The 12,076-nt window shown below is 46.7% G+C and overlaps 1 protein-coding gene across 1 annotated transcript in view; it reads right to left on the bottom strand.

Annotated features, from left to right (window-relative positions):
- Positions 1-6,053: 6,053 nt before the first annotated feature.
- The window catches only part of LOC135015651 (purine nucleoside phosphorylase LACC1-like), a 28,903-nt gene continuing 22,880 nt past the window's right edge, over positions 6,054-12,076 (bottom strand). Inside the window, exon 6 of the mRNA XM_063952814.1 lies at positions 6,054-10,370. Within this exon, the coding sequence (XP_063808884.1) occupies positions 10,220-10,370 (151 nt within the window). The 3' untranslated portion in view covers positions 6,054-10,219. The remainder of the gene's footprint in view (positions 10,371-12,076) is intronic.

Genomic DNA, 12,076 nt, shown 5'->3' with positions numbered 1-12,076 from the left:
CCCACTACGGTCGGCTGATGACCGTCGCCTCTCCTCTGCCTTGGTCACTGCTTCCCATGCACGAGTTCAGGATTTTGCCCGTGCTGCACCCCTTCATTGGAATGCGCTCCCCCGCTCCATTAGACTCTCCCCGACCTTGCAAAGCTTCAAACGGGCATTGAAAACCCACCTATTCATCAAAGCGTACCCCTCCAATGCATAACCTAGTCCTTAGGCTGCTCCTCCATCCCCCTGCCTTGGACATCTCTGCTTTGCTCGCATACCACCATCAGGCTTACCTGCTTGCACCTCATGTCATCTGTCTGTTGCCCCTCCCCACTAGATTGTTAGCTCTTCAGAGCAGGGCCCTCTTTCCTCTTGTCTAAACCCTCTTCTTGACACATTTCACTCAGCGACCATCTTTACCTGCTTTCTCTCCTGCTGGTAAAGGCTCATCTCTATCTATGGCCCCCAGCCCCAAGTAGTACAATGATTACTCCTTCGCTACTTACATCTAAGCTGTATTATGTTTTGAGAATTGTGTTGCTCTTTGTTACCTGCACTCCATTTTTGTTATTTATTTACTGTTATGCTAAGTTTTGTCTCCCTGTACTGTCCTTTGTACGGCGCTGCGAAACACTTGTGGCGCCCTATAAATAAAATGTAATAATAATAATACAGGATAAACAGCGAGTCAGATTTTCTGACTCCAGCCGTCCTGGAAACATATATTTTCAGGGCCCTGACAACGTCTAGCAACTTGGAGTCCTCCAAATCCTTAGTAGCCGCAGGCACCACAATAGGCTGGTTCAGGTGAAACGCTGACACCACCTTAGGTAGAAACTGGGGACGAGTCCTCAATTCTGCCCTATCCATATGGAAATTCAGATAAGGGCTTTTACATGATAAAGCCGCCAATTCTGACACTCGCCTGGCTGAAGCCAAGGCCAATAACATGACCACTTTCCACGTGAGATATTTTAGATCCACGGTTTTTAGTGGCTCAAACCAATGTGATTTTAAGAAACTCAACACCACGTTGAGATCCCAAGGTGCCACAGGGGGCACAAACGGGGGCTGAATATGCAGCACTCCTTTCACAAATGTCTGAACTTCAGGTACTGAAGCTAGTTCTTTTTGAAAGAAAACCGACAGAGCCGAGATCTGTACTTTAATGGAGCCTAGCTTTAGGCCCATATTCACTCCTGCTTGCAGGAAATGCAGAAATCGACCCAGCTGAAATTCCTCTGTTGGGGCCTTTTTTGCCTCGCACCATGCAACATATTTCCGCCATATGCGGTGATAATGCTTTGCCGTAACATCTTTCCTGGCCTTAATAAGCGTAGGAATGACTTCTTCCGGAATACCCTTTTCCTTCAGGATCCGGTGTTCAACCGCCATGCCGTCAAACGCAGCCGCGGTAAGTCTTGGAACAGACAGGGCCCCTGCTGTAGCAGGTCCTGTCTGAGCGGTAGAGGCCACGGGTCCTCTGAGAGCATCTCTTGAAGTTCCGGGTACCACGCTCATCTTGGCCAATCCGGAACCACGAGAATTGTGTTTACTCCTCGCTTTCTTATTATTCTCAATACCTTTGGTATGAGAGGCAGAGGAGGGAACACATAAACCGACTGGTACACCCACGGTGTCACTAGAGCGTCCACAGCTATCGCCTGAGGGTCCCTTGACCTGGCGCAATATCTTTTTAACTTTTTGTTGAGGCGGGACGCCATCATGTCCACCTGTGGTTTTTCCCAACGGTTTACCAGCATCTGGAAAACTTCTGGATGAAGTCCCCACTCTCCCGGGTGGAGGTCGTGTCTGCTGAGGAAGTCTGCTTCCCAGTTGTCCACTCCCGGAATGAACACTGCTGACAGTGCTAGTACATGATTCTCCGCCCATCGGAGAATTCTTGTGGCTTCTGCCATCACCATCCTGCTTCTTGTGCCGCCCTGTCGATTTACATGGGCGACTGCCGTGATGTTGTCTGACTGGATCAGCACCGGCTGGTGTAGGAGCAGGGATTTTGCTTGACTGAGGGCATTGTAGATGGCCCTTAGTTCCAGAATATTTATGTGAAGGGAAGTCTCCTGACTCGACCATAGTCCTTGGAAGTTTCTTCCCTGTGTGACTGCCCCCCAGCCTCGAAGGCTGGCATCCGTGGTCACCAGGACCCAGTCCTGTATGCCGAACCTGCGGCCCTCTAGAAGATGGGCACTCTGCAGCCACCACAGTAGAGACACCCTGGTTCTTGGAGACAGGGTTATTAAGCGATGCATCTGAAGATGCGATCCGGACCACTGGTCCAACAGGTCCCACTGAAAGATTCTGGCATGGAATCTGCCGAAGGGAATTGCTTCGTAAGAAGCCACCATCTTTCCCAGGACCCGCGTGCAGCGATGCACTGATACCTGTTTTGGTTTCAGGAGGTCTCTGACTAGAGATGACAACTCCCTGGCTTTCTCCTCCGGGAGAAACACTTTTTTCTGGACTGTATCCAGAATCATACCCAGGAACAGTAGCCGTGTCGTCGGAACCAGCTGTGACTTTGGGATATTCAGAATCCAGCCGTGCTGGTGCAGCACCTCCTGAGATACTCCCACCAACAACTGTTCCTTGGACCTCGCTTTTATTAGGAGATCGTCCAAGTACGGGATAATTAAAACTCCCTTTTTTCGAAGGAGTATCATCATTTCCGCCATAACCTTGGTAAATACCCTCGGTGCCGTGGACAGTCCAAACGGCAGCGTCTGGAATTGGTAATGGCAATCCTGTACCACAAATCTGAGGTACTCCTGGTGAGGATGGTAAATGGGGACATGCAAGTAAGCATCCTTGATGTCCAGGGATACCATGTAATCCCCCTCGTCCAGGCTTGCAATAACCGCCCTGAGCGATTCCATCTTGAACTTGAATTTTTTTATGTATGTGTTCAAGGATTTCAAATTTAAAATGGGTCTCACCGAACCGTCCGGTTTCGGTACCACAAATAGTGTGGAATAATAACCCCGGCCTTGTTGAAGTAGGGGTACCTTGATTATCACCTGCTGGGAATACAGCTTGTGAATTGCCGCTAGCACCGCCTCCCTGTCTGAGGGAGCAATCGGCAAGGCAGATTTTAGGAACCGGTGGGGTGGCGACGCCTCGAATTCCAGTTTGTACCCCTGAGATACTATTTGAAGGATCCAGGGATCCACCTGTGAGCGAGCCCACTGATTGCTGAAATTCTTGAGGCGGCCCCCCACCGTACCTGGCTCCGCCTGTGGAGCCCCACCGTCATGCGGCGGACTTGGAAGAAGAAGCGGGGGAGGACTTTTGCTCCTGGGAACCTGCTGTTTGTTGCAGCCTTTTTCCCCTACCTCTGCCTCTGGACAGAAAAGACCCGCCTTTTCCACGCCTGTTTTTCTGGGTCCGAAAGGACTGAACCTGATAAAACGGCGCCTTCTTAGGCTGTGAGGGGACATGGGGTAAAAATGCTGACTTCCCAGACGTTGCTGTGGAAACTAGGTCCGAGAGACCATCCCCAAATAATTCCTCACCCTTATATGGCAAAACTTCCATGTGCCTTTTAGAATCTGCATCTCCTGTCCACTGGCGAGTCCATAAGCCTCTCCTAGCAGAAATGGACAATGCACTTACTTTAGATGCCAGTCGGCAGATTTCCCTCTGTGCATCTCTCATATATAAGACTGAGTCTTTGATATGGTCTATGGTTAGCAGGATCGTGTCTCTGTCTAATGTGTCAATATTTTCTGACAGTTTATCTGACCACGCAGCGGCAGCACTGCACATCCAAGCTGACGCAATAGCTGGCCTAAGTATAATGCCTGAGTGTGTATATACAGACTTCAGGATCGCCTCCTGCTTTCTATCAGCAGGTTCCTTGAGGGTGGCCGTATCCGGAGATGGTAGTGCCACCTTTTTAGACAAACGTGTGAGCGCTTTATCCACCTTAGGAGGTGTTTCCCAACGTGACCTATCCTCTGGCGGGAAAGGGAACGCCATTAGTACCTTCTTAGGAATTACCAATTTTTTATCAGGGAAAGCCCACGCTTCTTCACACACTTCATTTAATTCATCTGATGGGGGAAAAACTACGGGTAGTTTTTTCTCCCCAAACATAATACCCTTTTTAGTGGTACCTGTATTTATATCAGAAATGTGTAACACCTCTTTCATTGCCTCAATCATGCAGTGAATGGCCTTAGTGGGCATCAGGTTAGACTCATCGTCGTCGACACTGGTGTCAGTATCAGTGTCGACATCTGGGTCTGCGGTCTGAGGTAGCGGGCGTTTTAGAGCCCCTGATGACCTGTGCGACGCCTGGACAGGCACGAGCTGAGAAGTCGGCTGTCCCACATTTGGTATGTCGTCAAATTTCTTATGTAAGGAGTCTATACGTGCACTCATTTCTTTCCATAAGCTCAACCACTCAGGTGTCTGCCCCGCAGGGGGTGACATCCCTTCTAAAGGCATCTGCTCCGTCTCCTCATCATTATCCTCATCAAACATGTCGACACAGCCGTACCGACACACCGCACACACACAGGGAAAGCTCCAACAGAGGACAGGACCCACAAAAGCCCTTTGGGGGGACAGAGTGAGAGTATGCCAGCACACACCAGAGCGCTATATAATGCAGGGACTAACTGAGTTATGTCCCCTATAGCTGCTTTTTCTATATAATTGTATACTGCGCCTAAATTGTATACTGCGCCTAAATTTAGTGCCCCCCCCTCTCTTTTTTACCCTTTTCTGTAGTGTAGACTGCAGGGGAGAGCCAGGGAGCTTCCTTCCAGCGGATCTGTGAAGGAGAAATGGCGCCAGTGTGCTGAGGGAGATAGCTCCGCCCCTTTTCCGCGGACTATTCTCCCGCTTTTTCCTATATTCTGGCAGGGGTATTTTCCACATATATAGCCTCTGGGGCTATATATTGTGGTATTTTTGCCAGCCAAGGTGTTATTATTGCTTCTCAGGGCGCCCCCCCCCCAGCGCCCTGCACCCTCAGTGACCGGAGTGTGAAGTGTGTGTGAGGAGCAATGGCGCACAGCTGCAGTGCTGTGCGCTACCTTGGTGAAGACTGATGTCTTCTGCCGCCGATTTTCCGGACCTCTTCTTGCTTCTGGCACTGTAAGGGGGACGGCGGCGCGGCTCCGGGACCGAACACCAAGGCTGGGCCTGCGGTCGATCCCTCTGGAGCTAAAGGTGTCCAGTAGCCTAAGAAGCCCAAGCTGGCTGCAAGCAGGCAGGTTCGCTTCTTCTCCCCTTAGTCCCTCGCTGCAGTGAGCCTGTTGCCAGCAGGTCTCACTGAAAATAAAAAACCTAATTTCTATCTTTCTTTCTAAAGGCTCAGGAGAGCCCCTAGTGTGCATCCAACCTCGGCCGGGCACAAAATCTAACAGAGGCTTGGAGGAGGGTCATAGTGGGAGGAGCCAGTGCACACCAGGTAGTCAAATCTTTCTAGAGTGCCCAGCCTCCTTCGGAGCCCGCTATTCCCCATGGTCCTTACGGAGTTCCCAGCATCCACTAGGACGTCAGAGAAAAGGGGAGTAGGTGGTATCACGCTCTACTGACCAGACTCTAGGAAAAATGAGAGTCTGGTCAGCAGAGTGCGACACCACCTACACCACTTTTCTTAGCAGACCGCTTAATGTGCAAGGACAGAGATGCAACTAACCCTCTTGGTGTGTCTTTAGACTACCACTGGTCGCACTATTGAAACTTGCTCCTGCCTCATGTTATGTGCAGAATCTGTCAGAATATGGCCTCCTATGTAAGCAATTATGCATCACAGTCTGCAAAGTTAAGCGACTGGCCCACGACACTCCCATAATAAGCCCAAAACTGTGCATCTAAATAGCCACCTCCCAGCACCAACCCGTGACATCCATTTGTTAGACCATGCGTCTCAATCACTATTACCAATGTGTGTGTACACAATGAAGGACGCATGTGCGGGGTGAAAACCATTGACCACAGGTACAAATAGACTTGCGTGCGACTCCGAAACAACACCTACGACACTTGCAAGGGCTCCATAAGTGGTTATCACACATGTCTAAAACATACATATCAGATTCATAAGAATAATCAAAATTTTGTTTATTCTTTATTATTCTCCTGAAGACTATTGAACATTTATTATATACAATACATGCAAAATGTAACGTTTACAGACAAAAAAATGCAAATGTGGATATCTGCTGGCAGGATTTATTCCCCCCCCCCCCCCCCGAAAATCTCAAAAATTTGAAGCCAGATTTCATCATCATCTTAATTCTAGCAAATAAGTAAAAATTTACAGTCTATTTTACTTCAGGACAGTCAAACATAAGATAAGGAGAGGGCTGCCTAGGCACGAAATCTATATAAGGGGCTTGAATTTTTGTGAATTTGGTGGAATAGGTCATCTGTTGCTAGGCAGATCAAGGTTTGTAGTGAGTTTTAATTGGTTAGGGTCAGCCTATCAGTGAGTATAGGGGCGATGTTGTTAGTGTATGTAAGGAAAAGCTTACCAGGATCCTTCCTCTTGTCGGTTTGGAAGCCCACCCACCTGCCCTATTGGCTATTTTAATTTGTCTCTCTTCAATTTAGCTTACTAATATCGCTTGTTTCTGAATTAGTGGGCGGGAAGGCGCTACTGGCCAGAGGTCACGCATAGCATACGTGGTGTTGCAGATCACTTACCCCCTTTTGAAGGAGAGTATCCTGTCCTTGAAGGGGGGCGATGGACGCTTCCTTGGGGAGCGTTCTCACTGTGCTATAGTAAGGGGTGGTGAGACCTTCACAACACAGGTTATGCGGATATATATATATATATATATATATATATATATATATATATATATATAGCGTTTCAGTCGTCGCCATTTCAGTTGGGGCGTTTAGTCGCCGCCATTTTGTAAGATCTGTGACTAGAGCGGATTAGTTGTAGCGTCTTCCTGGCCACCCACTACGAATAAAGTCATCCCAATTAAAAAATTCAATGACCATTTAATCCAACACAGTTGTGTCCGTGTCTTTATTTTTAGTTGATAAGCTAGCTTAAAGTGTATAGTTAATGTCAAGCACAATAAACTAACAGACCGCTTATGAGTTAGTTTGTTGAAACTCACTCACCAGAAATTGTGTACAATATATACTGCTCTAGCTAGGTAACTGAGATCTTGCACTTCTTTTGGTTTATATCCTATAATAAAAGGCTAATGATGCTCCTCACCTCTATGGGGGAATTCAGGTGTTTTGTGCACCAGCAGCCACTAGATGATGCCCAAAGAGCAATTCAAGTGTTGCTCCATCCAGGCGTGCACAACCGTCGGGCTGACATTGTTATATTGCTCTTCCATTTTGAGAGCCTGGTAACTAGTTCATGTATAACAAGTAAATTGAGGAACTGTAACATTTCAGGCGTTTATAATGCAATGTAGGTATTATGAGAAACCACCTTTTGCACTTGTCTAATCCATTAGTATTCTGTATAGATACAATAGACTCTACCCACGCCATGCCTTTGAAAGTGCTTAAAAGGGCAAGTGTATAATAATCACCTTGTCATAAGCATAACTGGGAATCTCTGACCCAGAGCTCTCAGAAGTAAATGAACAAGCTCAATATCTCTTATTTTAGGTGCCGTGATACATTTGGGGCCCTGGAATTATAGGATAGGATCATGGCCACGTCTTGTGACCATAGATGTTGCGCCATTGTGGCATCTATGCAAAGACAAACTTTGCCTCCTGTGATTAGCCCTGCCATATAAGCCAGATACATTTACTCTCTCATACCCCTTTTCCACTAGCTCTAAAAACACGGGTAAATGCGCGGGGGCGCGCATTTACCCGTGTTTTTTCCTACTGAAAACGGCCCCCCCTGCAAATTCCCGGATCAAGTGATCTGGGAATCCTACCCGGGTAGCTTGCTGAGTTTAACACGTGTTCAACCCGGTAAGCTGTGTAGTGCAGGCCTGGCCAACCTGTGGCTCTCCAGCTGTTGTAAAACTACAAGTCCCATCATGCTTTGCCACAGTTTTGCTATTATGGAATGCTAAAACTGTGGCAGGGCATGCTGGGATGTGTAGTTTCACAACATCTGGAGAGCCACAGGTTGGCCGGGCCTGATGTAGTGTAAACGGAAGCCGTGTCGATGTGAAACGGCTCCCGTTCACAGTGTATGGAAGGGCGGCGCTGGGAGATCATGTGATCTCCCAGCGCCACCACTGCCGCGTCAGCAGCGTCACCGACCCGGCAATATGCCGGGTTGGTGAGCTGAGTGTAGAAGGGGGCTGTAGCACGGGTCGCAGCGGTGTCAGGCTCCCGGCTGCGACCCGTGCTACAAGTGGAAAAGGGGTATAAGATAACAAGCTTGTAACTATAGATTTGATAATTGGCTCAGACGGTTACATGCTTTGTTCAGTTACAATGATCTCTTTATGCTTTATTATAGAATGTTCTTAAAATAACTGGTAGCATATAAAAATAAAATATTGGTTTCTTCTGAAGACAGTGAACCTTGCGTACAGTAGAAACAGCCCCCAGCTGTCTCTCATTCTGGATTTTTAGTGGCTAAGTAAGGACTGGATCAGTTTCTCTTTTTAGGGGCGATGTATTCTTGGAGAGAAAGTGGAGAAATAAAGTATTAACTATTTAGCTTCTGTCATGTATTCAAGCACAGTCTGTTAAATAAGTTAGAAGCTGCTTGGTTAGTACTTTCTCTCTCTCTCCACAGCTTGATACATTCTCCTCCCTAATTGTACAGTTAACAGTGAGATCTTATGCCATGTGTCACTCACCTGACCACAGTGTTATAAATCCCACACTCCTAAATAGATAAAAGACCTAGATGCCAGCACACCAATTCCTCCTAGTGTATCATACAGGTGTGCATAAAAAATATCACATCAAAAGAACAGCTATAGAGTAGATGGTACTTTAAAAAAGGTTTTCTAGATTTCTGCAGAGAATTCTTGGAAGAGGTTGGCTGAACGAAGCCGGATATTATTCTGGGTACTACAGTTAAACATAAACAGCACACCAATGTGTACATATGTACAGCTCATACTGCCGAGTAAAAGTAATGCTCTGCCTTTGGCTTAATTAAGAATGACTGATACAAGACAGGTTTTCCTCATGACTATGACTCCCTAGGATACAGTACACAAAAGTGGCAGACACTGTAGGTTCTCATGTGTTTTCTGAAGATTAGTGATATCCATTAAATGTGCCACCACCCTTTATGGCCTGGACTTGAACAGCACTGACCTAAAAGTTGCTGTTTCTATTTCTGTGTACAATAAACTATCAAAATACAGTCACAAATCCAGGTCTACTGCCCAATGTGCATTTCAGCTTTGTACTTCATGCAGCAGTACTGCATCCACTTTCACACTGCTCCACTGCAGGTTCTGCATTCCAGTGAATGCATTAGTGCTACCAATACTCACTATTAGTGCTGCCAATACTCACTATTAGTGCTGCCAATACTCACTATGAATGGAGGCTGGTTCCCATATTTCATTAATGACCTTCCAGGAAGAGCCAGACCTGACTCTAAACAGATATTTTGGGGCATATACAATAGGGTCTGAGTTCGCCGGACGTGCGGGATGCTGGGCGATCTCTGAGGTTTATTTAATGCAGCAATCATTTACAAGGCATTGTTTTGGCGTGTAAATGATCGCAGCTTTAAAAATCCTCTGAGATCAGCAGGCATCCAGCACCTCCGGTAAACTCGGACACTATTATATTTGCCCCTTTGTTTTTGTATCCTTGTAATGTCTGTTTGGATTAAAGTTTAAGGATTTTTACCCCTGCCAGACTGATCTAGCCAACATATTACACTCCCAAGTCATGTATACCAGTGAGTATTCACAGCACAAACATAATGGGGTACATTTAGGAAAACAGGCTCATAGGATTTTATAATGTGGTCTAGGAAACAGACAGCATTTGGTTGATGGGGACACCACCACGTATTCCTTTCCACCAATTTTTATAATGTCCTCAGACAGGAGAGAATCATGATGCATACTTTTAATGAGGTAATACAGAACCGCTTTTTCATTCTAATAATATATACAGAGAAGTAGGTCACCATTCCGGAACTTAAACCTTATTTATAACTCAAGTACAGTTCTCTGTTATTTACTCAGGACAAATCAGCTGTAATTCAAAAGTGAAAAAAATAAATAAAAATGCACGAGTATGAAATACAAGCATTCACAAATAAGGCAGAAAAATAAAAACCATTAATTTTTGGCACAAATGAATCCAATCTGAGTCCCAAAGCTCTCGCCGTCGCGTGTATTTGAGAAAAACAGGTCCGGATTACAGGAGGTGCACAGCACTAATTCATCCTGAATGTTTGTGGGCAGGATCCCGCCACGTTCCAAGAGGATCCTGAGAAAACAAATAGGATTGTCATTATGGTCATGTATCTTGTTTATTAATGCATTTATAAATATATGTATAATATTATTCATCTACCAAAAACACTATGGGCCATTTTGTCAGAAACCAGTTATCTTACCTGTGCGTTTTTGGACTGTGAGAGGATACCAGAGCACCAGGTAAACCCACAAGTGCACAGTTAGTGCCTTGCTCAGACATGAACGGCCCAATTACCATTCATGGCAATGAACTGGTCCAGGTTTCCCTTTATTATTGACTGGTGTCAATCATGTGATGCCCCAGCATGCTGATATTTCCTATAACTCCCCACTGAACTAAGGAGTGAGTGCCTTATTCCCTACAAATGAAGTATTTATCTTATTGCTATAGAGCAGTGATGGCTAACCTTGACACTCCAGCTGTTGTTGAACTACATATCCCAGCATGCCCTGCTACAGTTTTATTTGACCAGGCTAAAACTGATGCAGGGCATGCTGGGATATGTAGTTCAACAACAGCTGGAGTGTCAAGGTTAGCCATCACTGCTATAGAGCATAGTAGTGTTCACTCTAGGAGTGAAAAGGGGCAGGGCGCCGGACTCCGGGGGCACATGTGCGCGCGCGCGGCGAAGCCGCGAGCGCGCCCGAAACGGGGGCGCGGCCACGCAAATTAGGGGGTGTGGCCACGCCTACGTCATTTTAGGGGCGGCCGGCCCACAGACGCTACTATAGAGAGCGTCTGTGGCCGGCGACGTCACTGTTGGGGGTGTGCCCAGCACCTCCGTCGGTGCTGGGCTTCCCCCAACCCTCTCCCAATGCGTGAATGGATGCCGCGCGCATGCGCACGGCATCTATACACGCCGGGAGGGCAGGAAGCGGGCGGCTGTTCTAGCAGGGCGCCGCAAAAGGGGCAGGGCGGGTTTTGCCTGCTAAAAAACGGGCAGGGCACGGCGCCCTGCTAAAACAGCCTAGAGTGAACACTACATAGGTCTGCAAACTCTGTCCTCATTACCCCACACAGTGCATGTTTTGCAGGTAACCCAGCAGGTGCACAGGTGTATTAAATTACTCACAGACACATTTAAAAGCACTGTGCACTGTGTGGGGTAATGAGGACCGAGTTTGCATACCTATGCTCTAGAGCACAGGTTCTCAAACTCGGTCCTCAGGAACCCACACAGTGCATGTTTTGCAGGTCTCCTCACAGAATCGCAAGTGAAATAATAAGCTCCACCTGCGGACCTTTTAAAATGTGTCAGTGAGTAATTAATACACCTGTGCACCTGCTGGGTTACCTGCAAAACATGCACTGTGTGGGGTCCTGAGGACCGAGTTTGAGAACCTGTGCTCTAGAGAGTTGCCAGACACTCGCACTCTGCCCAGTTTGATAAGGAATACTGATCAAATGGCAGCATCCTGACGAGTCACATGATCATGGTATCTGGCAATGGTTAAAAGTAGGGAGGAACATCCTAGGTATTAAGCGAGATATATAAACAAACATAACACAAATATTTACAAAATAAACAAACATTAATAAAATAAAACAATTGAACAGCATTGTGTATGTATGTAACTGCTGGTAATGTCATGCAAACAAACTTGCGTTTGTACCAACAGAGTAACCTTTTTAAGTGCAATTTAGTACATTTTAGGCATGTTACTGTAAAATCTCTAATCTGGATAATGCTAAATCTATACATGTCAGATAGCAGA

This window comes from Pseudophryne corroboree, chromosome 2 (assembly GCF_028390025.1).
Source record: "Pseudophryne corroboree isolate aPseCor3 chromosome 2, aPseCor3.hap2, whole genome shotgun sequence".
Classification (NCBI taxonomy): Eukaryota; Metazoa; Chordata; class Amphibia; order Anura; family Myobatrachidae; genus Pseudophryne; species Pseudophryne corroboree.
This window is presented reverse-complemented; position numbering and strand designations above follow the sequence as displayed.